We start from the raw sequence: 26,251 nt of genomic DNA on the forward strand, positions 1-26,251 counted from the left end.
CCCCCACGTGTCCGACCCTCGGACCCCACAGCCCGCAGCCCACAGCCTGGAATGGCCCGCCACGCGCGGGGCAGGGACGCGCGCACGAAAGCGTCCACATGGGGCCGCAACACTGGGCAGGGGCAACCAACCCGGGCACACCTTTTTGTGTGGGGTAAGGAAAGAGCCCCTTCCCCGCGCGGGGCCCGGCATGGCACGTGCCCATCCCGTCCTGTTGGCGCTCCCAGACCCGAGCGGCCCTCGTCCTCTCTCCCGCCCACCGCGTTGCGGTCTCCCCCAAAGGCTTAGTCTTGACCCAGCCCTCCCGCAGCGGAACAAGCAATTGGCTCAGGGCCACAAGGCGCGGTGGGCTCTGATTGGTCGATGACGATGGACCGTGATGATCTGATTGGTCGATGGCTGATTGGCGCTTCTCGGCAGCGGCCCGGGCGCGCCTCCGCCCCTGCGCACCGGGCTCCCATTCGTCGCCGCTCTGGGGCATGCGCAGTGGGTGCCATTCAGTGCCTGGGCTCCGGGAAAGCTGTGCTTTTACGGTTCCGGGTGCTGGTTCCCACACCACTACTTCGTGTGGGGTTGTTCGCCCGTGAAGGGGCAGGACAGGGTGCGCGCTGATGGAGGTTAGTGAGGTCACACACCGGGCCGTGGCGCCTGGTGCGCTGGGCGCTTCCACCTCAACCTTCGTAGCAAACCCAGCGGGGTTCTCTGCCTGCACACCGTGGTTCCTTCGTTCATTTACTGTCCCGTTTCTCACTCCGGAAAGTATGGCTTTGAGTTTGATCTGCAGGAGTAGGACGGGCACAGCGGGTGTCTGGTCCTCCTCGCACCATAAATCGCAGAGTGAGCCCCCTGTGGTCTCTGGATACAGTATACCAAAGTTAGATTAACTGTACTCCTTCTCACAAGCCGGTCCAACGTTCACAGCAGTGAAAAAGCCCTAAGTGTCAGGGCCTTTGGCGAAGCTTGTGTAAGGCAATAAACACTTTCCCCAGTTTTCCAAGCGCAAACTGATGGTTTTGGAGCATTAAGGTCTGGTCGGATGGGGCAGGATGGCTGCGTTGACACGTCTTATTTAATCCACATCATAGATGAGGTGACCACTTACCTTTTTACAGGTTGAAATTGTTACATTTTGGCCGGGCGCAGTGGCTCACGCCTGTAATCCCCAGCACTCTGGGAGGCCGAGGCAGGCGAATCACGAGGTCAAGAGATCGAGACCATCCTGGCTAACACAGTGAAACCCCGTCTCTACTAAAAAAAATAGAAAAAATCAGCCGGGCGTGGTGACGGGCGCCTGTAGTCCCAGCTACTCAGGAGGCTGAGGCAGGAGGATAGCGTGAACCCGGGAGGCAGAGCTTGCAGCGAGCCGAGATCGCGCCAGTGCACTCCAGCCTGGGCGACAGAGCGAAACTCCGTCTCAAAAAAAAAAAAAAAAGAAAAGAAAAGAAATTGTTACATTTTATATATATGTAAGTTGAAATGGAAGTATATATTACAAGCATTATAAACGTATATACCAATATGTATAAATCCATGATTTACAGGGATATAGATGTAGATGGAGCCATGGGCCCAGTTCATTGCCCTGGGGTGAGTCACATGCTGAAGGGACAGGGGACTGTTGATCTTTTAACTGGGTACCCAAAATGTTAGGAAGCCTGAGCCCTGAGGCCCCAGCCTTCACCAAGTGGGAAAAAATTCCCTTAATTAGCTTGGAAACTCCAATAGCGCAGTGCTGCCTCCACTGCCAAAAACAGCCAACCTTGATATTAGGTCTGGTCCCAAGAAACACTGTTCTTTTTTTTTTTTTTTTTTGAGAAGTAGTCTCGCTCTGTCGCCCAGGCTAGAGTGCAGTGGCGCGATCTCGACTCACTGCAAGCTCTGCCTCCCGGGTTCACGCCATTCTCCTGCCTCAGCCTCCCGAGTAGCTGGGACTACAGGCGCCCGCCACCACGCCCGGTTAATTTTTTGTATTTTTAGTAGAGACGGGGTTTCACCATATTAGCCAGGATGGTCTCGATCTCCTGACCTCGTGATCTGCCTGCCTCGGCCTCCCAAAGTGCTGGGATTACAGGCGTGAGCCACCGCGCCTGGCCCAGAAACGTTGTTCTTTCCTTTCCTCTTAGATTGTTATTGTATCCCTCTTTTCTCAGGAATGAGGAAAAAGGTTGCTATTTTAACTCTGAGTGTGTGGAAACTGGAGTACTGGGTAACACTTATCAAAGGTTCACTTGAAGTCCGGGCACTTAGTCACCTCTGGATTTTTTTTTTTTTTTTTTTTGAGATGGAGTCTCACTCTGTCGCCATGCTGGAGTGCAGTGGTGTGATCTCGGCTCACTGCAACCTCTGCCTCCCGGGTTCAAGCGATTCTCCTGCCTCAGCTTCCCGAGTAGCTGGGACTACAGGCACGCACCACCACGCCCAGCTAATTTTTGTATTTTTAGTAGGGATGGGGTTTCACCATGTTGGCCAGGATGGTCTTGAACACCTGACCTCAGGTGATCCACCCACCTGGGCCTCCCAAAGTGCTGCGATTACTGGCATGAGCCACTGTGCCAGGCCCCTCCTCTGGATGTTTCTGAGAGTGGCTAGCTTTGTAACATGTATACTTCACTTTTGTATAATACTTTGTATATACTTCAGTTTCATATAATACTTTGTATACTTCAGTTTCGTATAATACTTTGTATATACTTCAGTTTCGCCACTCAGGTGCCATAGGAAGTGAGGGGTGCATTGTTTTTGTTTGGGATTTTGTTCTAAAGACTATAGTATAACCAAACATACAATAAGCTATATTAACTCCTTTTTTGGTGGGGGGGTAGAAACAGGGAATTCCTTTGTCACCCAGGCTGGAGTATAATGGCGAAGTCATGGCTCACTGCAGTCTGGACAGCCTGTGCTCAAGCCATCCTCCCACCTCAGCCCCGCAAGTAGCTTGGAGTACAGGTGTGCCACACTACACCTGGCTAATTTTTTACTTTTTGTAGAGATGAGGTCTCACAATGTTGCCCTGCTGGTCTCAAATTCCTGCGCTCAGGCAATCCTCCTGCCTCAGACTCCCAAAGTACTGGAATTACAGGCATGAGCCACTGTGCCTAGCCTGTATTACCTTTTTTTTTTTTTTAGATAGGTTCTCATTCTGTCGTCCAGGCTGGAGTTTAGTGGCACGATCTTGACTCACTGCAACCTCTGCCTCCCAGGTTCAAGCAATTCCCACACCTTAGCCTCCCGAGTAGATGGGATTTACAGGTGCTTGCCACCACTCCTGGCTAATTTTTGTATTTTTAGTAGAGACCAGGTTTTGCCATGTTGGCCAGGCTGGTCTCAAACTCCTGACCTAAAGTGATCCACCCACCTCAGCCTCCCAAAGTGCTGGGATTACAGGCATGAGTCTCCACGCCCTGCAGTATTATCTTTTTTAAAGAAAGAGTACTTGAGGCCAGGGGTTTGAGACCAGTCTGGGCAATGTGAGACTCCATCTCTACAAAAATTACAAAAAATTAGCCCAGTTTGGTGGTACACACTTGTGGTCCCAGCTACTCAGGAGGCTGATGTGGGAGGATCACTTAAGCCTTGCAATTAGAGGCTGCAGTGAGCCATGATCGCACCACTGCACTCCAGCCTGGGCAACAGAGTGAGACCTCATCTCAAAAAATAAATAAATAGGCCAGGCACGGTGGCTCGTGCCTGTAATCCCAGCACTTTGGGAGGCCAAGGCAGATGGATCACCTGAGGTCAGGAGTTCAAGACCGGCCTGACCAACATGGTGAAACCCCGTCTCTACTAAAAATACAAAAAATTAGCCAGGTGTGGTGGCTAACGCCTGTAATCCCAGCTACTCGGGAGGCCGAGACAGGAGAATCGCTTGAACCTGGGAGGCAGAGGTTGCAGTGAGCCGAGATCGCGCCATTGTACTCCAGCCTGGGCAATAGGAGCAAAACTCCATCTCAAAAAATAATAATAATAATAATACAAAAATTAGCTGGGGGAGGCCGGGCGCAGTGGCTCACGCCTGTAATCCCAGTACTTTGGGAGGCCGAGGTGGGCAGATCACCTGAGGTCAGGAGTTTGAGACCATCCTAACCAACATTGTGAAACCCCATCTCTACTAGAAATACAAAAAATGAGCTGGGCATGGTGGCACGTGCCTGTAGTCCCAGCTACTCGGGAGGCTGAGGCAGGAGAATCACTTGAACCCAGGAGGTGGAGGCTGCAGTAAGCCCAGATCACGCCACCACATTCCAGCCTGGCAACAGAGCGAGACTCTGTCTCAAAAAAAAAAAAAAAAAAAACAATTAGCTGGGGGTAGTGGTGGGCACCTGTAATACCAGCTACTCGGGAGGCTGAGGCAGGAGAATCACTTGAACACCAGAGATGGAGGTTGCAGTGAGCTGAGATCATGCCACTGCACTCCAGCCTGGGTGACAAAAGTGAAACTCCATCTCAAATAAATAACAGAAACACACCCTTTCTTATCTGTTGTGCATACTTAACTAAAAGAAACACACCCAAAAGTATTACAAATAAAGAAGATGGGGGAGGAAAAGAAAATCTTTAGCTTATTAATAAAAGAATAGGTCTATTTGAATAGTACAAATGCTAAAAAAAAAAAAAGTGCTTCAATGTATATAGCAATTTCATCACTTGCCGGCCAGGCGCAGTAACTCACGCCTGTAATCCCAGCACATTGGGAGGCCGAGGTGGGCAGATCACGAGGTCAAGAGATGGAGACCATCCTGGCCAACATGGTGGAACCCCATCTCTTATTAGCCAAGCATGGTGGCGCGCACCTGTAGTCCCAGCTACTTGGGAGGCTGAGGCAGGAGAATCGCTTGAACCCAGGAGGTGGAGGTTGTAGTGAGCCAAGATTGTGCCACTGCACTCCAGCCTGGTGACAGAGTGAAACTCCGTCTCAAAAAATAAAAAATTTCATCACTTGCCAAGCCTGGTGGCTCATGCCTGTAATCCCAGCACTTTGTGAGGCTGAGGCAGGAGGATTACTTGAGTCCAAAAGATTAAAGCTGCAGTGAGCTGTGATTGGGCTACTGCCCTCTAGCCTGGGCAACAGAGCAAGACCCTATTCAACAATAACAAAAAAAGGAACTGGGTGATGGGAAATGCCTACCATTTGAATCTATAAAGATAAGCAAGGCAGGGTGCAGTGGCTCATGCCTATAATGCCAACATTTTGGGAGGCTGAGACAGGAGGATCGCTTGAGCTCCAGAGTTCAAGACCAGCCTGGGCAACATAGTGAGATCTAGTCTCTACAAAAATAAACAAATTTAGCTGGGTGTGGTAGTGCGTGCCTGTAGTCTCAGCTACATGGGAGGCTGAGGTGGGAGAATTGAGTGAGCTCAGGAGGTTGAGGCTGCAATGAGCCATGATTACGCTACTGCACTGCGGCCTAGGTGACAGCAAAACCTGTCTCAAAAAAAAGAAAAAGAGAGATAAGCAAAAGTTACTCATGATGCTTGGACTTGGCGGAAGATGCCAACTCTGGCACATGTCAGTTACTACATAAAAAGTCAAGTGCAATGTCAAATCCGGAGCATCAAGAGGAAAAAAAGTTCAGTTCCCAAGAGAACATGGATAGCTTAACAATGTAAAACTTGGCCAGGTGGGGTGGCTCACGCCTGTAATCCCAGCACTTTGGGAGGCCAAGGCAGGTGGATCACAAGGTCAGGAGATCAAGACCATCCTGGCGGCCGGGCGCGGTGGCTCACGCTTGTAATCCCAGCACTTTGGGAGGCCGAGGCGGGTGGATCATGAGGTCAGGAGATCGAGACCACGGTGAAACCCTGTCTCTACTAAAAATACAAAAAAATTAGCCGGGCATGGTGGCGGGCGCCTGTAGTCCCAGCTACTCGGAGAGGCTGAGGCAGGAGAATGGCGTGAACCGGGGGGGGCGGAGCTTGCAGTGAGCCGAGATCGCGCCACTGCACTCCCGCCTGGGCGACAGAGATTCTGTCTCAAAAGAAAAAAAAAAAAGACCATCCTGGCTAACACGGTGAAACCCCATCTCTACTAAAAATACAAAAAACTAGCCAGGTGTGTTGGCGGGCACCTGTAGTCCCAGCTACTTGGGAGGCTGAGGCAGGAGAATGGCGTGAACCCGGGAGGCGGAGCCTGCAGTGAGCCGAGATCGCGCCACTGCACTCTAGCCTGGGCGACAGAGCGAGACTCCGTCTCAAAAAAAAATGTAAAACTTAATCTAGACTATATCTGCATTAAATTAGTACTGCTGAAACAATACATTAAGGAATTACAGTAGCACTTGCAAGTTCCTACTAATGTCCATATAAATAGAACCGTGGAAGCTTTTTATATTATCTGTTTTATGACCTTATGGAATTAGTGAACCAAATAAAAACTTAATCATTATTTCAAATAGTATAATTTATTTCTAGACAAAATCTATTCTTATTTTCAAGGTAGTTTAAGTGTCAATATTTCTTAAGCCACAGTTGTTTTTTTTTTTTGAGACAGTCTTGCTATGTCACCCAGGCTGGAGTGCAGTGGCATGATCTCAGCTCACTGCAGCCTCTGTCTCCTGGGTTCAAGCGTGCACGCCTGCTAATTTTTTTTTTTTGAGACGGAGTCTCGCTCTGTTGCCCAGGCTGGATGGAGTGCAATGGCGCGATCTCGGCTCACTGCAAGCTCCGCCTCCCGGGTTCATGCCATTCTCTTGCCTCAGCCTCCTGAGTAGCTGGGACTACAGGCGCCCGCCACCACGCCTGGCTAATTTTTTGTATTTTTAGTAGAGACGGGGTTTCACCGTGTTAGCCAGGACGGTCTCGATCTCCTGACCTCGTGATCCGCCCGTCTCAGCCTCCCAAAGTGCTGGGATTACAGATGTGAGCCACCGCGCCTGGCCCACGTCTGCTAATTTTTAAGACGGGGTTTCACAATGTTGGCTAGGCTGGTCTTGAACTCCTGCCTCCGCCTCCCAAAGTGCTAGGATTACAGGCATGAGCCACTGTGCCCGGCAAAAAATACTTTTTCAATGTTTAAAAATATCCAATCTTTCAAAACTTTTTTTCTGATTAAATAATAGTAGTCTTATTGGCCAGGCACAGTGGCGCATGCTTGTAATCTCAGCACTTTGGGAAGCTGAGGCGGGTGGATCACCTGAGGTCAGGAGTTCAAGACCAGCCTGGCTAACATGGTGAAACTCCATCTCTACTAAAAATACAAAAATTAGCTGGATGTGGTGACGCACATCTGTAATCCCAGCTACTCGAGAAGCTGAGGCAGGAGAATCGCTTGAACCTGGGAGGCAGAGGTTGTTGCAGTGAGCCGAGATTGCGCCACTGCACTCTAGCCTGGGTGACAGAGCAAAACTCCATCTCAGAAAAAAAAAAAAATTAGCCAGGCATGGTGACGGGCACCTGTAATCCCAGCTACTTGGGAGGCTGAGACAGGAGAATCGCTTGAACCTGGGAGGTGGAGGTTGCAGCGAGCCGAGATCGCACCACTGCACTCCAGCCTGTGCAACTCGGTCTCAGAAAAAAAAATTATAAAAATAAAATTTGCGTTATAGGCCAGGTGCAGTGGCTCACGCCTGTAATCTCAGCACTTTGGGATGCCAAGGCGAGCAAATCACTTGAGCCCAGGAGTTCATGACCAGCCTAGACAACATAGAGAAATCCTGACCCTACAAAAAATTAGCCAGATGTGGCCGGGCGTGGTGGCTCACACCTGTAATCCTAGCACTTTGGGAGGCTGAGGTAGGTGGATCATGAGGTCAGGAATTCAAGACCAGCCTGCCCAACTTATTGAAACCCCATCTCTACTAAAAAAAAAAAATACAAAAACAATAGCCAGGCATGGCAGCTGGTGCCTGTAATTCCAGCTACTCAGGAGGCTGAGGCAGAGAATTGCTTGGCTGAGGCAGAGAATTGCTTGAACCCGGGAGGCAGAGGTTGCAGTGAGCCCAGATCACGCCATTGCACTCTAGCCTGGGTGACAGAGCAAGATGCCGCCTCAAAAAAAAAAAAAAAGGCCGGGCACGGTGGCTCACACCTGTAATCCCAGCACTTTTGGAGGCCGAGGTGGGCAGATCACGAGGTCAGGAGATTGAGACCATCCTGGCTAACACGGTGAGACCCCGTCTCTACTAAAAATACAAAAAATTAGCCAGGCGTGGTGGCGGGCGCCTGTAGTCCCAGCTACTCGGGAGGCTGAAGCAGGAGAATGGCATGAACCTGGGAGGAAGAAGTTGCAGTGAGCCAAGATCGCGCCACTGCACTCCAGCCTGGGCAACAGAGCAAGACTCCATCTCAAAAAAAAAAGTTAGCCGGATGTAGTGGTGTGAACCTGTAGTCTCAGCTACTCAGGAGGCTCGCCCGCCTTGTCTTCCCAAAGTTCTGGGATTACAGGTGTGAGCCACCGTGCCCAGTCTGTATTTTTTGTAGAGATGGAATTTTGCCATGTTGCCCAGGCCGTTCTCGAACTCCTGGGCTCAAGCAATCCTCCCACCTTGTCCTCCCAAAGTGCTGGGATTACAGGTGTGAGGCACCATGCCCAGCCGCAACAGTAATTTTCACAAATGGTCCCCTGTAGTCAAGTAGGCAATTTTGATTCATGAAAGTGATATCACTGTAATTCTTCTAAACTTTCACTGGAATGCATGCTCCCTTTGCAGAGGGAAAGCTGAATCACAGGGTTAAGAGATGTCCAGGATGGTCGGGCTCGGTGGCTCATGCCTGTAATCCCAGCACTTTGGGAGGCTGAGGCAGGCAGATCACCTGAGGTCGGGAGTTTGAGACCAGCCTGACCAACATGGAGAAACCCCATCTCTACTAAAAATACAAAATTAGCCAGGCGTGGTGGTAATCCCAGCTACTAGGGAGGCTGGGGCCAGGCTGGTCTTGAACACCTGACCTCAGGCGATCTGCCTGCCTCCGCCTCCCAAAGTGCTGGGATTACAGGCTTGAGCCACCGTGCCCAGCCCTATGAATTATTTCAAATGCATTAGATCCACCTAATCAAAATTCTCTCATTCAACATATAATTTTGAGCGCCAACTATGTCTCAAGGTCAGTGTTCAGCCCTACAGTAAACAACATGGACAGAGCTGCTGCATTCACAGAACCTCCATCTAGGGAGCAGGTGAATATATCACCAGGCCGTAATTGGTTGCTTAGTTCCAAAATAGTGAATTTAGGGTCAATTAAGATAATAATCTACCTAACTCTAATGACATCTCTAGAGTATTGTGTCTTTTAAAGTACAGTTATAGCCTGGGCAACCTGGGGAAACCCCGTCTCTACACACAAAAAAAAGTTTTTTTCTTTGAGACAGTCTTATTTTTTCACCCAGGCTGGAGTGCAGTGGGGCAATCTCAGCTCACTGCAACCTCAAACTCCCAAGTTCAAGCAATTCTCATGTCTCAGCCTCCTGAATAGCTGGGATTAGAGGCGTACACCACCACGCATGGCTAATTTTTGCAATTTTAGTAAAGACGGGATTTTGCCATGTTGGCCAGGCTGGTCTCGAATTCCTGGCCTCAAGTGATCTGCCTGCCTTGGCCTCCCATAGTGCTGGGATTACAGGTGTGAGCCACTGCACCTGACCCCTCCTGTCTCTGTTAACACACATTGCCTCCTTATAGAGGTTCAGGCACCATGCTGAGCCTGGGAGGTAATACAAAAATGAATGAGTGGACCTTGTGGGTTCCATGCTAGTTAATGACACCCTACGAGACCAGCCTGGCCAACATGGTGAAACCATGTGTCTACTAAAAATACAGAAAATAGCCAGGCATGGTGGTGCATGCCTATAATTCCAGCTACTGGGGATGCTGAGGCAGGAGAATCGCTTGAACCCAGGAGGTGGAGGCTGCAGTGAGCTGAGATCACACCACTGCACTCCAGCTTGGGCGACAGAGTGAGACTCCTTCTCACAAAAAAAAAAAAAAAAGACACCCCGGGCCAGGCAAGGTGGGTCACACCTGTAATCCCAGCACTTTGGGAGAACAAGGTGGGAGAATCACTTGAGGCCGGCAATTTGAGACCAGCCTGGCCAACATAATGAGACTGCACCTTAACAAAAAAAATGTTTTAAAAAGCTGGGCATGGTGAAGTGTGCCTGTAGTCCCAGCTACTCGGGAGGCTGAAGCGGGAGTATTGCTTGAGCCCAGGAGTTCGAGGCTGCAGTGAACTATGATCACACCACTGCACTCCAGTGTGGGTGACAGAGGGAGACCCTGACTCATTAAAAAAAAAAAAAATGCTGATTGTGGTGGCTCACGCCTGTAATCCTAACACTCTGGAAGACTGAGACGGGAAGATTACTTGAGCCCAGTGGTTCAAGATTAGCCTGGGCTGGCCGGGCTCAGCGGCTCAAGCCTGTAATCCCAGGCAAGAGAATTGCTTGAACCCAGGAGGTGGAGGTTGCAGTGAGCTGAGATCGTGCCATTGCACTCCAGCCTGGATGACAAGAGCAAAATTCCGTCTCAAAAAAGAAAAATAGCCTGGGCAACATAGTGAGACCTCGAGACCCCATCCCTATTAAAAGAAAACAAAGTATCAAGCTTAAAAACATAATATTGGCCAGGCAGAATGGCTCACGCCTGTAATCCCAGCACTTTGGGAGGCCGAGGTCAGGAGATCGAGATCATCCTGACCAACATGGAAACCCCGTCTCTAATACAAAAATTAGCTGGGCGTGGTGGTGGGCACCTGTAATCCCAGCTACTTGGGAGGCTGAGGCAGGAGAATGGCTTGAACCCAGGAGGCGGAGGTTGCAGTGAGCCAAGATGGCGCCATTGCACTCCAGCCTGGGTGACAGAGACTCCCTCTAAAAAACAAAACAAAAAAAACATAATACTAAGTGAAAAGACACAGAATGAGGAAACACATACCTGCATGAGTTAGGAATGCAGTTCCCAAACTGTGTTGAGGCACCTCAGAGTGCCATAGTGAATTCTCAGGGACGCTGCAAGATGCTTTAAATTGTTTGAGGGAAATATATGGGTACTCAACATGTCAGATACCCCATAAACTATTCAAGGGAGTTCAAAGTTTCAAAGTTACATTGAACTACTTTTCTTTCAATGACATATTTTTGCAAAGCTGGGTTTACAGCAGTTTCTGTGATAAAAAGCAAACACCTGACAAAAATCAGCATGGATCAAGTGATTTAGGTGATATCATACAATCTGATTAAGGTTTGGGAAGGTGTGCAGAGTCTAACAAACATGCATCCATTAATAAGCAATTGTAGTTATTTAACAATTTTTTTTCTATCTATGTGTTGCCGATTTTCTAAACTGCTACTATTTTTTTTTAGGACATAAATAGGTATTACATTTTGGTCCAAGCAGGTGGTGGGGGCAGGGTAAGTAAAAAAAAAAAAATTTGGTCCAAGAAACGGAAGTGTTAGGTATTTGTTTTGAAAAAAACAACATATGCATACACTCATGAAACCATCACCATAATCAAGATAGTGAACATATCATCGTCTCCAAGTTTCCTCATGCCGCTTTGTAATTCCCTTCCTAACTGCCCCCCTCATCCCCAAGCAACCACGGATCTGCTTTGTTACTATAGCATACAAAATATAACAAAGTATACAAAATATACTTTGTTATATTTTGCCTTTTTTTTTTTTTTGAGATGGAATGTTGCTGTGTTGCCCAGGCTGGAGTGCAATGGCGTGGTCTCGCTCACTGCAACCTCCGCCTCCCGGGTTCAAGCGATTCTCCTGCCTCAGCCTCCCAAGTAGCTGGGACTACAGGCAAGTGCCACCATGCCTGGCTAATTTTTTGTAGAGACGGGGTTTCACCGTGTTAGCCAGGATGGTCTCGATCTACTGACCTCGTGATCCACCCACCTCGGCCTCCCAAAGTGCTGGGATTACAGGCGTGAGCCACCGCGCCTGGCATATTTTGCCTTTTTAAGAGTTTTATGTAAATGCATCTCAGTATGAACTCTTTTCTAAATTCCTTCTTTCTTTTCTTTCTTTTTGAGACGGAGTCTCACTCTGTCGCCCAGGCTGGAGTGCAGTGGTGCGATCTCGGCTCACTGCAACCTCCACCTCCTGGTTTCAAGTGATTATCTTGCCTCAGCCTCTGAAGTAGCTGGGATTACAGACGTGCACCATCACGCCCAGCTAATTTTTGTATTTTTGGTAGAGATGGGGTTTTGCCATGTTGGCCAGGCTGGTCTCGAACTCCTGAGCTCAAGTGATCCACCCGCCTCAGCCTCCCAAAGTGCTGGAATTACAAGCATGAGCCACCAAGCCTGGCTCTCTCTAAGTTCTTTCACTCTATAAAAGTTATTGGAGGCCGGGCATAGTGGCTCACACCCATAATCCCAGCACTTTGGGAGGCTGAGGCGGGCGGATCACGAGGTCAGGAGATCGAGGCTATCCTGGCTATCACGGTGAAACCCCGCCTCTACTAAAAATACAAAAAAAGTTAGCCAGGCGTGGTGGCGGGCGCCACTTGGGAGGCTGAGGCAGGAGAATGGCGTGAACCCGGGAGGCAGAGGTTGCAGTGAGCCGAGATCGCGCCACTCTACTCCAGTCTGGGCGACAGAGCGAGACTCCGTCTCAAAAAAAAAAAAAAAAAAAAAAGGCTTGGCACAGTGGCTCATGCCTGTAATCCCAGCACTTTGAGAGGCCGAGGCAGATGAATCACCTGAGGTCAGGAGTTCAACACCAGCCTGGCCAACATGGTGAAACTCTGACCATACTAAAAATATAAAAATTAGCCAGGCATGGTGGCAGGTGCCTGTAGTCCCAGCTACTCGGGAGGCTGAGGCAGGAGAATTGCTTGAACCCGGGAGGCGGAGGTTGCAGTGAGTTGAGATCGTGCCATTGCACTCCAGCCTGGGTGACGAGCAAAAAACTCCATCTCAAAAAAAAAAGTTATTGGAGATTCACCAGGTTGTTCCATGTTTCAATAGGTCATTCCTTTTCTTATAGTTGTAAGATAAGATTTACATATCATAGAACCAATCTCTTCAAAGTGTGCAATTCAGTGGTTTTTAGTACATTCACAAGATTGTGCAGACATCAACACTATCTAATTCAAGAAGCTTTATTTTGGGTCAGGTGTGGTGGCTCACGTCTGTATTCCCAACACTTTGGGAGGCACAGCCAGGTGGATCACCTGAGGTCAGGAGTTCAAGACCAGCCTGGCCAACATGATGAAATCCCATTTCTACTAAAAATACAACGTATTAGCCGGGCACGGTGGCAGGCGCCTGTAATCCCAGTTACTCGGAAGGCTGAGGCAGGTGACTCGCTTGAACCTGGGAGGCGGAGGTTGCAGTGAGCCAAGTTCACACCACTGCACTCTAGTCTGGGCAGAGTCAGACTCTTGTCTCAAAAAAAAAAAAAAAAAAAAAAAAGAAGCTTTATTCCTTTATTTCATTACCTCTAAAAGAAACCCCCTAGCCATTACCAGTCACTATTCCACCCAGCCCCTAGCCTTTAGCTCCTAAAAACCACGAATGTATTTTCTGTCTCTATGAAGTTGCCTATCTTGGTTTTTCATATAAATTAATCATAAAAATATGTGGCCTATTGTGTCTGGCTTATTTCATATAGCATAATATTTTCAAGGTTCATCCATGTTGTACCACACATATAAGTACAGTACTTCCTTTTTTCTTTTTTTTTTTTTTTTTTTGAGATAAGGTTTTGCTCTGTCACCCAGGCTGGAATGCAGTGACCCGATCTCAGCTCATTGCAACCTCCACCTTCTAGGCTCAAGTGATCTTCCTGCCATAGCCTCCTGAGTAGGTGGGACTACAGGCACGCACCACCATGCCCAGCTAATTTTTTGTAGAGATGGGGTCTCACTATATTGCCTGGCCAACATGGTGAAACTCTGTGTGTACTAAAAATACAATAATTAGTGGGGCGTGGTGGCACATGCATGTAATTCCAGCTACGTAGGAGGCAGAGGCACAAGAATTGCTTGAACCCAGGAGGCTGAGGTTGTAGTGAGCTGAGATCATACCACTGCACTCCAGCCTGGGTAACAGAGTGAGACTCTGTCTCAAAAAAAACTTTGTCTAGTAATTCCAACATCTGAGCTTCCTCAGTGGAAGTTTTTATTTACCGTTTTTTTTTCTTTTTTTCTTTCCTGTGTATGGGCTACGCTTTCTAGTTTATTTTTTGAGATGGAGCCTCCCTCTGTCACCCAGGCTGGAGTGCAGTGGCGTGATCTTGGCTCACTGCAGCCTCCGCCTCCCGAGTTCAAGTGATTCTCCCTCCTCAGCCTCATGAGTAACTGTGATTACAGGCGTGCACCACCACGCCCAGCTAATTTTTGTTTTTAGTAGAGACAAAGTTTCACCATGTTGGCCAGGCTGGTCTCAAACTCCTGACCTCAAGTGATCCACCCGCCTTGGCCTCCCAAAGTGCTGAGATTACAAGCGTGAGCCATTGTGTCTGGCCTACTTTCTAGTTTCTTTGCGTTTTTTAATCTGGACATTTTAAATAATGTGGCAACTCTGAAATTCAGATTGTCTGCTTCCCAGGGTTTGTTGTGGCTGCTGTTTGTTTTTATTATCACTGCTGTTTAATGACTTATTTTTGTTTGTTTGTTTCTGAGACTGGGTCTCGCTCTGTTGCCCAGGCTGGAGTGCAGTGGCACAATCATGGCTCACTGAAGCCTCAACCTCTGGCTAAAACAATCTCAGCAACTGCTCAAGCAGTCTTCCCACCTTGGCCTCCCAAAGTGCTCGGATTACAGGCGTGAGCCACCGCACCTGTCCTTGAAATGCTTTTTCCTGGCCGGGTGCGGTGGCTCACGCTTGTAATCCCAGCACTTTGGGAGGCCGAGGCGGGCGGATCACGAGGTCAGGAGATCGAGACCACGGTGAAACCCCGTCTCTACTAAAAATACAAAAAAAAATTAGCCGGGCGTGGTGGCGGGCGCCTGTAGTCCCAGCTACTCAGAGAGGCTGAGGCAGGAGAATGGCGGGAACCCGGGAGGCGGAGCTTGCAGTGAGCCGAGATTGCACCACTGCGCTCCAGCCTGGGCGACAGAGCGAGACTCCGTCTCAAAAAAAAAGAAATGCTTTTTCCTTTGACTTTCTGGAATCCTCTCTTGGCTCTGCTCCTGCCTCGCTGGCTTCTCCTATTCAGTCTTGCTAGTTCCTCCTGGTTCCCCTGAGCCCTATATCTTAGCAATGTCCAAAGTCTTAGTCCTGTAACCTCTTCTTTATTTACATTCACTTGCTAGGTGATCTCTTTCATTTCATTTTTATTTATTTATTTATTTATTTATTTATTTATTTAATATAGTCTCACTCTGTTGTCCAAGCTGGACCGAAGTGGCACAATCTCGACTCACTGCAACCTGCACCTCCCAGGTTCAAGTGATTCTCCTGCCTCAGCCTCCCGAGTAGCTGGGATTACAGGCATGCACCACCATACCCAGCTAAGTTTTTTTCTTTTTTTGAGACAGTTTTGCTCTTGTTGCCCAGGCTGGAGTGCAATGGCACGATATCAGTTCACTGCAAACCTCTGCCTCCCGGGTTGAAGAGATTCTCGTGCCTCAGCCTCCCAAGTAGCTGGGATTACAGGCATGCACCACCATGCCCGGCTAATTTTGTATTTTTAGTAAAGACGGGGTTTCACCATGTCGTCCAGGCTGGTCTTGAACTCCTGACCTTAGGTGATCTGCCTGCCTTGGTCTCCTAAAGTGCTGGGATTACAGGCATAAGCCACCATGCCCAGCCTTCTTTATCTTTAAAGAAAAAGAAACAAAAAACAAAAAAACAAAAACAGTGTACTGATGGCTCCTAAATTTGCACTGAGAAAATAAAACTAGGCTAGGAGCAGTGGCTTATGCCTGTAATCCCAGCACTTTGGGAGGCAGAGACAGGAGGATCCAGACCCTGTCTCTAAAAAAGGAAAAAAGGAGGCTGGGCACAGTGGCTCATGCCTGTAATCCCAGCATTTTGGGAGGCCAAGGCGGGCAAATCATTTGAGATCAGGAGTTCCAGACCAGCCTGTCTGACACAGTGAAACCTCATCTCTACTAAAAATACAAAAACTAGCCCGGCGTGGTGGTACACGCCTGTAATCCCCACTACTCAGGAGGCTGAAGCAGAAGAATCCCTTGAACCCAGGAGACGGAGGCTGCAGTGAGCGGAGATTGTGCCTCTGCACTCCAGCCTGGGCGACAGAGCAAGACTCCGCCCCGGGGAGGGGGGGAAGAGAAAAGACAAATAGCCCAAGGGCAGTCTGAGCTATGTAAAGTATGCAAAATTTATCAGTCCCAGAGAAAAAGGAGCATCTCAGCTCAGTCACATCCTCCACCCACCCACCCATGCCCAGGGGCAGTTGTTTAAAGAGATGTTGCGCCAGGCACGGTGGTTCATGCCTGTAATCCCAGCACTTTGGGAGGCCCAGGTGGGCGGATCACTTGAGGTCAGGAGTTTGAGACCAACCTGACCAACATGGTGAAACTCTGTCTCTACTAAAAATACAAAAATTATCCGGGCGTGGTGGCACGCACCTGTAATCCCAGCTACTCAGGAGGCTGAGGTGGAAGAACAGCTTGAACCCGGGAGGTGGAGGTTGCAGTGAGCTGAGATTGCACCACTGCACTCCAGCCTGGGTGACAGAGCAAGGCTCCATCTCAAAAAAAAGAAAAAAGAAAAAAACAGAGGGGAATTAAGCATGATATATCTGCTCTTTGACTCGAGTAACAAAATGTATTTTTATTTTTATTCTTTTTTTTTTTTTAGACGGAATGTCACTCTGTCACCCAGGCTGGAGTGCAGTGGTGCAATCTCAGCTCACTGCAACCTCCACCTCCTGGGTTCAAGCTATTCTTCCGCCTCAGCCTCCTGAGTAGCTGTGATTAGAGGTGTGCACCACTACACCCAGCTAATTTTTGTATTTTTAGTAGAGATGGGGTTTCACGGTGTTGGCCAGGCTGGTCTCAACTCCTGACCTCAAGTGATCTGCCCACCTCGCCCTCCCAAAGTGCTGGGATTACAGGCGTGAGCCACCACGCCTGGCCACAAACTGTATTGTGATGCCATTGGTTGAGATGAAGGAGACAGTGGGGGAGCATCTGAGCAAAGGAAATAGGACAAATCTGTTTGGATGGATAAGCAGTATGTGACACCCACATGAATGTCAAACAGGTCATTACGGTATGTTTGAGTCTGGTGTTCCAGAGAAAGGTCTAAGCTGAAGGCCTAGAGGATCTTCCAAATATTTGCAATAATTAAGGCTATAGGAGAAGAGGAAGTCACTTAGGAAGAGAGGATCAGACAGGATTATACCCAAGGATATTCTAATATTTGGAAGTTTGATACAAGTGGTGGAGTAGCCAGAGATGGAGAAAAAAAAAAAAAAAAACAAGAGAGGCTGGGCATGGTGGCTCACACCTGTAATCCCCATTTTGGGAGGCCGAGACAGGTGGATCATGAGGTCAGGAGTTCCAGACCAGCCTGGCCAATATGGTGAAACCTCATCTCTACTAAAAATACAAAAATTAGGCTGGGCGCGGTGGCTCACGCCTGTAATCCCAGCACTTTGGGAGGCCAAGGCGGGTGGATCACAAGGTCAGGAGTGAAATTAGCCGGGCGTGGTGGTGTGTGCCTATAATCCCAGCTACTCGGGAAGCTGAGGCAGGAGAATTGCTTGAACCTGGGAGGCAGAGGTTGCAGTTAGCTGAGATCGCGCCACCGCACTCCAGCCTGGATGACAGAGCTAGACTCTGTCTCAAAAAAAAAAATTAGCTGGGCATGGTGGCGCATGCCTGCAATCTCAGTTACTCGGGAGGCTAAGGCAGGAGAATCACTTGAACCCAGGAAGCAAAGGTTGCAGTGAGCCGAGATCGTGCCACTGCACTACAGCCTAGGCGACAGAGTGAGACCCCATCTTAAAAAAAAAAAAAAAGAAAGAAAGAAAGAAAGAAAAAGAAAAACCAAGAGAGTGAGAGAAAGAAATTGTGGGTTTCACTAGAAAGTCACAGGAGAGGGCAGAGAAGTGATTGCTGGTTTGGCAAGATTATTATTCATCAGTGGTCTGGTTAAGAGCAGTCCCAAAGACATGGGAGTGACAGACACCAAATTGAATTGAGTTGAATATGGTCTGGGACATGAGGAAGTAGAGTCTGAAGAAAGCCAGATGATTGGCCTTGTTGAGGAGCACAGTAGTGGAATCATGCCAAGGGGAGTATATAGGGCCAAAATTCGCAAGTAAATATATACATGGGAATTGACGACACAGTATCTGAAACAACCTAGGCAGCCACCAGTTGGGGAAGGGCTGAACAATGCTACATAATATCATGAACTAGTTAAAAAGGATGAGTTTAAAAGATGTTCTTATAGATTAATATATGAAAAAATAGAAGCATCAAAACAATACTTCAAAAAAAAGTAAAGGGGGGATTGCATCAATGTGAAACCCTGATTGTATTAAAAGTATGAGATTTCTCTGTATTTTTTCTTTTTTTTCATTAATATTCAGTCTTCATAGACTGTCAAAAATTGCCAGTGCTGACTATATTGCAAGTCTTCGGGGCGGGGTATTGGGAAAAGTTTCCAATTAGCAATATCCACACTTTGGCTAAACCTCATTGGCTATGATACTGCCACTGCAAAAAGCGTATTTCTTTTTTTTCAAGAATATTCTTTTTTTTTTTTTTTTTGAGACAGGGTTTCCCTCTGTCACCCAGGCTGGAGTGCAGTGGCACGATCTTGGCTCACTGCAACCTCTGCCTTCTGGGTTCCAATGATTCTCCTGCCTCAGCCTCCCGAGTAGCTGGGACTTACAGGTGCCCGCCACCACGCCCGGCTAATTTTTTGTATTTTAGTAGAGAGGTTTCACCATGTTACCCAGGGTGGTCTCAAACCCCTGAGCTCAGGCAATCCGCCTGCCTTGGCCTCCCAAAGTGCTGGGATTACAGGCATGCATCACCATGCCCAGCCCTTTTTTTTTTTGAGACGGGAGTTTCACTCTTGTCTGCCAGGCTGGAGTGCATTGGTAGGATCTGGGCTTGCTGCAACCTCCGCCTCCTAGGTTCAAGCGGTTTTCCTGCCTCAGCCTCCCCAGTAGCTAGGATTACAGGCACGTGTCACCACGCCCGGCTTTTTTTTTTTTTTTTTTTCAAGACAGAGTCTCACTCTATGTTACCCAGGCTGGAGTGCAGTGGTTTGATCTTGGCTCACTGCAACCTCCTCCTCCTGGGTTCAAGTGATTCTCCTGCCTCAGCCTCCCAAGTAGCTGGAACTACAGGCGCGCACCACCATGCCTGGCTAATTTTTTGTATTTTTAGTAGAGACGGGGTTTCACCATGCTGGCCAGGCTGATCTCGAACTCCTGACCTCATGATCCGCCTGCCTCGGCCTCCCAAAGTGCTGGGATTACAGGCGTGAGCCACCGCGCCCAGCCTATTTATTATTTCTTAATGTAAAGTTTAATTAAAGATCCTTCCAGCCGGGCACAGTGGCTCACGCCTGTAATCCCAACACTTTGGGGGGCCGAGGCAGGCGGATCACCTGAGGTCAGGAGTTCAAGACTAGACTGATCAACATGGAGAAACCCGGTCTCTAATAAAAATACAAAATTAGCTGGGCGTGGTGGCACATGCCTGTAATCCCAGCTACTTGGGAGGCTGAGGCAGGAGAATCCCTTGAACCCGGGAGGTGGAGGTTGTGGTGAGCCGAGATTGCGCTAATTGCACTCCAGCCTGGGCAAAAAGAGCCAAACTCCGTCTCAAAAAAATTCCTTCCAGTATGCATATAATTTGGGGCCTTTTTTTTTTAAGCTTTATCATAGGTAAGACCTTTTTTTTTTTAACCCAAAGCATTTGTACCTTTTACTATCAAAAAGCTATTTTGTATTTTGTGAAAATAAAAGCAGAGGCCGGGCGTGGTAGCTCAAGCCTGTAATCCCAGCACTTTGGAAGGCCGAGGCGGGTGGATAACCTGAAGTCAGGAGTTCGAGACCAGCCTGACCAATATGGTGAAACCCCCCGTCTCTACTAAAAATACAAAAATTAGCTGGGCGTGGTGGCGCACGCCTGCAATCCCAGCTACTCCGGAGGCTGAGGCAGGATAACCGTCTGAACCCGGGAGGCGGAGGTTGCAGTGAGCCGAGATCGCGCCACTGCACTCCAGCCTGGGCGACAGAGCGAAACTCTGTCTCAGAAAACAAAACTAAACAAAACAAAACACAAAAGACAAAACTCAGAGCTGGCGGGGTTGGGGGGGGTAGAGTGGAGAGAAAGAAAGCGAAATCTGTTCCTTGGCTTCCTGGAGTCAAGGAGGTTTCTCCACTTTCAAGGTCTCCAGGTCCGCCCCCGCCTGTAACCCCCAGCGCCGCCCCTCTGGAAGCCTGGGAGGACTGTGTGTTGCGAACCGGGGCGGCTACTCTCGGCCGCCGCGGAGGTCCGAAAATTGTTCGCAGGGAAGGTTTACTCCCCCATCGTGGGTGACCAAGGGGCTGAGGGCTCGGCCGGTTTCGCTCTGCTGGGGGCAAGGCACGCTCTCTCTCCCCACCCTTCCGGGTTCCCTCAGACAGTCTCGGCCTTGAGGAACCCCCTTCGCCTCTGGTCCCCCAGCCGACCTTCCTCCGCTCCCCGCGCCCTCCCTCGAGGTCCCCACTGTCACTCGCGATGCTCCGAAGACCCGGGAACTGGGCGAGGAAGGCGGTGGCCGCCGTTTTCCAGCTGAGGTGAGTCATTTCCTGCGACAGGCTCCCTCCCCCGGAAGTACGGCCTGATGTAAACACCCGAGCCGGGCTCCAAGGCCCGGGAGGTCAGAAAACCGGGCCGCGGGCGGCACCGACAGCAGGGGCCCGGGTCAGGGACACGCGGAGGTCAGGCTGGTGAAGGCGGCAGGAAGCTGGAGCACGATCCCAGGGTTGGTTGGGTCTGGGGGAGGCTGGGAGTCTTTCGAGTAGGGGTCTAAGGCAGAGGTCTTGCGTGGGTGCTGGCGTTCGAAGGAGCATGCGGCTGGTCTTGGGAGAGGGGCGAGGCATCCCGGACAGAGTCGGGGGTGGCGCGGGCGTTTGGAATGGAGGTGCAAAAAAGGGGTCTGGAAAGTTGGAGCTGTCCAGAGAATAACTCTAAGGCAGAGCTGTCCAAAGAAAGAGCATGAGGCATTCCAGTGGAGGGTGTAACTGAAAGAAAGGAAGGAGATTTGGGCTCTTGGAGGATGGGGAGGGAGTGTGTCTGGCCAGAGTTCTTGGGGAGTTGAGGATTTGAAGGGAAGTTGGGAGCTCTATGGCGGTAATCTTAGTAGGGGACTGTGCAGGCATCTTAGGGGTTGAGGTTCTCCTAGGTAGGAGTTGTGAGTGGTTTGTTTTGGGCAAGGGTGCCCTAGGGCAGGGTCTTGGATAAGGGTCTAGAGGGGGAATCTTAGGAGGATGGGTGGGGTTCCTGGGGTTGGGTCCAGGCCAGGTTATGTTGTAGTCAAGGACAGCAGAACACAAGGAAGGAGATGTCCCAGGGGTGGAAAATTTAGAGTGCTAGGGGGAATCCTAGGGTAGAGTCCCCAGGGCATAAGCCGATCTAAGGGAATTTCTAGGCTGGCCCTGATGGGTAGTTCTACCAAGGCATGAGAAGGGGTCATCCCAAGGTAGGCATCCTGAAGGGGTTTGGGGAAGCCGGTGAGGGGGAAAGGTGTGAGAGGACTCTGGGGTGGTCAAATAGGTTGGGGTACAGTTAGAACGGTACGAGCAGAGGAGTTCCTGGGGATGGCAGACCAAGCATAGCAGTCTCAGGGCCAAGTCAGGGAGGTACAAGAAGTGCTTCACCTAGCCCACTTTTTTCTATTTATTGACAGAGTCCGGTGCTAGGTCAGGTGTGAAGATGAGAAATGGGTTGGGAGTGGTTCCAGGCCATGTCTGGCATTGGGATCAAGCTTGGCTGGGGGTGGGGAGGAGATATCACAGGGGCACCACCTATCACATTACTTCCTGACAAGTCAGTGAGGGCCAGCATGTAAAGAGGAGGTGTGGGCTCCACGTCAGTGTGGGCCTGGAGCTTGCCAAACCTGAAAGAAGGAGGGTTCCTGGCCATGCTGTTTGGGATCTTGGGAGCTTAGAGCAGAGACCCTGGGACTCTGTTTTTATCTTCCCCCCCCCCCCGCCCCCCCCCGAGATGGAGTCTCGCTCTGTCACCCAGGCTGGAATGCAATGGCTTGATTTCGGCTCACTGCCATCTCCGCCTTTCGGGTTCAAGCGATTCTCCTGCCTCGGCCTCCTGAGTAGCTGGGATTATAGGTGCGCCCCGCCACACCCGGCTAACTTTTGTATTTTTACTAGAGACGGGATTTCACCATGTTGGCCAGGCTGATCTCAAACTCCTGACCTCAGGTGATCCACCCGCCTTGGTCTCCCAAAGTGCTGGGATTACCGGCATGAGCCACCACGCCTGGCCTGTTTTTATCTTTTTTGCAGTCACTCCAGAGTCAGTAGTTAGCAGAGTGGGAGGAGGAGGAAATCAGGTGAGGCAGAACTTGGAGGGGAGACTCCAGGACTCTTCTCATCTTTATCCCATTTGTATCCAGGGGAACAATCCTGCACCATGACTCAACAGCCACTTCGAGGAGTGACCAGCCTGCGTTTCAACCAAGACCAAAGTGAGAGAGGATGGGCCTGTACCCTTGTGGGAGGGAGCGAGGGAAAGAGGGGTCAGAAGTGGGCCATGGGCCCCCAGCTTCCTACCTGGGCATTCTTTAAGGCAGTCTGGATTCCTTCCATCCCCCAGGCTGCTTTTGCTGCGCCATGGAGACAGGTGTGCGCATCTACAACGTGGAGCCCTTGATGGAGAAGGGGCATCTGGGTGAGCTGTTGGCAGGGGAGGGGCAATGGGCAGAAGAGCTGGGCTGGGCATTGGCTCCCACCTCCACTGACACCCTGGTCCCTGTCCAGACCACGAGCAGGTGGGCAGCATGGGCTTGGTGGAGATGCTGCACCGCTCCAACCTTCTGGCCTTGGTGGGCGGTGGTAGTAGTCCCAAGTTCTCAGAGATCTCAGGTAAGCACCCTCATTCTGCCCTTTGGCCCAGATTTCTCGGACTCCTGGCCTCCCACAGGCAGCCCAAGGTACTGGCAGATGAAGACAGAGTACTTCAGAGTCACACAGAGAGGAGGCCTACAGCTTGGAAGTCATGGATCTTATAGCTTGAGAAGCTTGGTGCTTTGTTTTCATTTTAAAAACGCTGATTGAGTGCCTCCTGTGTGCCATGCCCTAGAGCACTTACTGTGAGCCTGGGACTGCCCTAAGCACTTTACGTCTATTAACTCATTTAATCCTCACAGTAACTCTATAGGGTAGGAAGGATCATTATCCCCATTTTTACCGATGAGGAAACTGAGGCCCAGTGCAGTTAAGTGACTCATCCAAGGTCACACAAGCAATAGGTTTTAAAATCTTGGAGCCGTCTTCCCAATACCCCCTTGGCTTGAGCCTCAAATGCCATCTTACTTTAAGGGTTTTTCTTGATGATCCCATCTGGACAAGGCAGGAGTTGCCCTAGGTGAGTCACAGAGCCCTAGGATTCCTCACGGAAATCTCCAGGGTGCGTGGACTAGGACCCTGGAGGCAGAAATAGTTACCGAGAGGAAGTTACAGGCCTGAGTGTGAGTCCCTGTTTGGTTGCTGATGGGCTTTGAGGTCCTTGGCCAGACACTCAACCACTTTGAACCTCAGTTTCCTCATCTGTAGATGAGTGTAACAGTCTAGAACACTCCTCTCAGGGATCATATCCACAAGTGCTCGTGCTGTGCGAGGATCTCACTGGTTGTTTATTGAAAGGCTAAGCAAGTAGGTTGAGGTCCCTGGGAAGCAGGGGTGGATCCTGTGTCACCAGGGCTGCCCCTTACCCTAAACCTTGGCCCCGACAACCCACCCACCTGCCCAGCAGTGCTGATCTGGGACGATGCCCGGGAGGGCAAGGACTCCAAGGAGAAGCTGGTGCTGGAGTTCACATTCACCAAGCCAGTGCTTTCTGTGCGCATGCGCCATGACAAGTGAGCCTGAGGAGGACCGGGGTGGGAGGTAGGAGGTCCCCACAGTAAGTGAGAGGGATAGTCCTCCCTGGGCATCCCGCCACCCCCTCACGGCCATCCTGTGTTGTGTGATACCCACAGGATCGTGATCGTGCTGAAGAACCGCATCTATGTGTACTCCTTCCCCGACAATCCCCGAAAGCTGTTTGAGTTTGATACCCGGGACAACCCCAAGGGTGAGAGGGCTCAGATACACAGGTGTAAGGGCATGAAACAGTGGATGGGGCAGAGGGGCAGAGATGAGGAAAGAAAGGAAGGGGCACTCACACACAGAGAAATGGGGAAAGAGGCAGGGAGATGCTCACACTCACAGCCTCTCCATCTTTCCAGCCCTCAGCCAGTTCTCCCCACCTCCAGCCCTGCCCCACCCCTGGGTACCCCAGTGGCAGAGCAGAAACACCTCGTGAGGACATGGGTGGGTGTGTCAGGGATCCCTGAGCTTCCTGGGGCAGTCATAGCAGCTTACTACATTCCACAGCTGCAGAGCAAGGAATGGAATCTGCCTAGCTGGCGGGGCGTGCAGCTGAGCTGAGCCCCCTCAGGGTTCTTTGAGTTAAGCTTATCGTGGAGGGTTGAAGTCTGGTCCTCATCCAGCTCTGTCCATTCTGAGATGCTGCCTCCTCTTCAGCCGCCCACCCCCTCCCCCCCATCTTCACACCCTAGGGCTCTGTGACCTCTGCCCCAGCCTGGAGAAGCAACTGTTAGTGTTCCCGGGACACAAGTGTGGGAGTCTGCAACTTGTGGTGAGCCGTCCAGTGGACAAGGGTGGGTAGGTTCGTGGACTGGCTTCCTTGTGGACTCTTGGCCCCTTCCCTCCATACCACCCCAACCTCAGACTCCTCCCTCCTACCCCAGGACCTGGCGAGCACAAAGCCTGGCACCTCGTCTGCTCCATTCACGATCAATGCACATCAGAGTGACATAGCCTGTGTGTCTCTAAACCAGCCAGGCACTGTAGTGGCCTCAGCCTCCCAGAAGGGTACCCTTATTCGCCTCTTTGACACACAATCCAAAGAGAAACTGGTGGAGCTGCGCCGAGGCACTGACCCTGCCACCCTCTACTGGTGAGCACAGGGTATGCATGGTGGGCCGGTGACCCCATACCACATGACATGTGGGCATCACTGCTGATCTGTCTTCTAGCATTAACTTCAGCCACGACTCCTCCTTCCTCTGCGCTTCCAGTGATAAGGGCACCGTCCATATCTTTGCTCTCAAGGATACCCGCCTCAACCGCCGCTCCGCGTGAGTACCCCCTCCCCACCCTACTGTGTCCCTGTCCCCCTGCCCGTTTACCATACCTGGGCTTAGCCAGTGCTGCCTGCAGGCTGGCTCGCGTGGGCAAGGTGGGGCCTATGATTGGGCAGTACGTGGACTCTCAGTGGAGCCTGGCGAGCTTCACTGTGCCTGCTGAGTCAGCTTGCATCTGCGCCTTCGGTCGCAATACTTCCAAGAACGTCAACTCTGTCATTGGTGAGTGGGAACAGCCCCTTGGTTGGGGGTACTGCATGGGGCAAAGGCCTGCAGGTTGGACCTGAAAGGATTTTAGGGCCATGTGAGGCTCAGCTTCATCATCAGTAAGGGGGACAGCATTGGGCAAAGGCCTGGAGGCAGACCCTAGGTCCTGAGATGCCTGAGAGGACTGGAGCCTGTGGCTGTGGCAGCCTCTGACCTTTTACCACCCCCCCTCCCCCAGCCATCTGCGTAGATGGGACCTTCCACAAATATGTCTTCACTCCTGATGGAAACTGCAACAGAGAGGCTTTCGACGTGTACCTTGACATCTGTGATGATGATGACTTTTAAGGACCCTGGGGGCTGTGCTAGGGACCTGCAGTGGCAGACTGCAGAGCTGAGCCTTGGCAGTGGGGTGTGCTTGGAAGCCACCAGCCAGCAAGCATTAATGGGGCTGGTGCCCACTTTCCACTCAGCAGGGCTATGTCTAAATAAAGAGCTCACTTCCCCCCAGCACTTCTTGATGACTGTGTGCCCCAAGGGTCAGGCCAGAGACCCAGGAAGGCAGCGACCCCTTGGGATCCCTAAGCTGGAGGAAATTGCCAGGGACCCAGAGGGAGTGCCCTAATCCAACCTGGGGATTTTTTAAAAGCTTCCTAGGAAGAGATGATCTCCGATGTGATGAATACGAATAAAAGGCCCTTAATGGCATTTACGGCTTGACCTCAGGGGCGGGGCATGGAGTTTCCTGGAGAAATGTGACCCTCTTGGGCGCTGACAGGAAGGAGGT

At 50.5% G+C, this 26,251-nt stretch overlaps 1 protein-coding gene and 1 non-coding gene across 7 annotated transcripts; one reads left to right on the forward strand and one right to left on the reverse strand.

Moving 5' to 3' along the window:
* The first annotated feature begins 545 nt into the window (after positions 1-545).
* On the forward strand, positions 546-26,172 carry WDR45 (WD repeat domain 45). 6 transcript variants are annotated; one of them, XM_030806639.1, is made up of 12 exons: positions 546-617; positions 1,113-1,466; positions 22,504-22,575; positions 22,704-22,778; positions 22,868-22,972; positions 23,859-23,967; positions 24,088-24,182; positions 24,670-24,749; positions 24,862-25,070; positions 25,150-25,251; positions 25,334-25,479; positions 25,703-26,172. In XM_030806639.1, the coding sequence occupies exons 3-12, from the start codon at positions 22,521-22,523 to the stop codon at positions 25,810-25,812; spliced, it is 1,086 nt and encodes a 361-aa protein (XP_030662499.1). In that variant the 5' UTR covers positions 546-617; positions 1,113-1,466; positions 22,504-22,520; the 3' UTR covers positions 25,813-26,172. The 6 variants fall into 6 exon arrangements, with proteins under 6 accessions (XP_030662499.1, XP_030662498.1, XP_030662496.1 ...); XM_030806638.1 differs by lacking the exons at positions 546-617; positions 1,113-1,466 and adding an exon at positions 20,508-20,665; XM_030806636.1 differs by lacking the exons at positions 546-617; positions 1,113-1,466 and adding an exon at positions 20,689-20,853.
* On the reverse strand, positions 18,457-18,596 carry LOC115833513. Its single transcript, XR_004028925.1, has one exon. It is a non-coding gene; the product is annotated as a U4 spliceosomal RNA (small nuclear RNA).
* Positions 26,173-26,251: the final 79 nt, after the last annotated feature.

Source organism: Nomascus leucogenys, chromosome X (assembly GCF_006542625.1).
Source record: "Nomascus leucogenys isolate Asia chromosome X, Asia_NLE_v1, whole genome shotgun sequence".
Taxonomy (NCBI): domain Eukaryota; kingdom Metazoa; phylum Chordata; class Mammalia; order Primates; family Hylobatidae; genus Nomascus; species Nomascus leucogenys.

What these genes read in the sequence shown, in the direction of transcription:
- WDR45 (XM_030806639.1), top strand. Translation starts at nt 22,521, where the DNA reads ATGACTCAACAGCCACTTCGAGGAGTGACCAGCCTGCGTTTCAACCAA. An exon ending in GTGGGAGTCTGCAACTTGTG is followed by an intron (nt 24,750 to 24,861) that starts GTGAGCCGTCCA and finishes CTCCTACCCCAG; the next exon opens with GACCTGGCGAGCACAAAGCC. An exon ending in GACCCTGCCACCCTCTACTG is followed by an intron (nt 25,071 to 25,149) that starts GTGAGCACAGGG and finishes TCTGTCTTCTAG; the next exon opens with CATTAACTTCAGCCACGACT.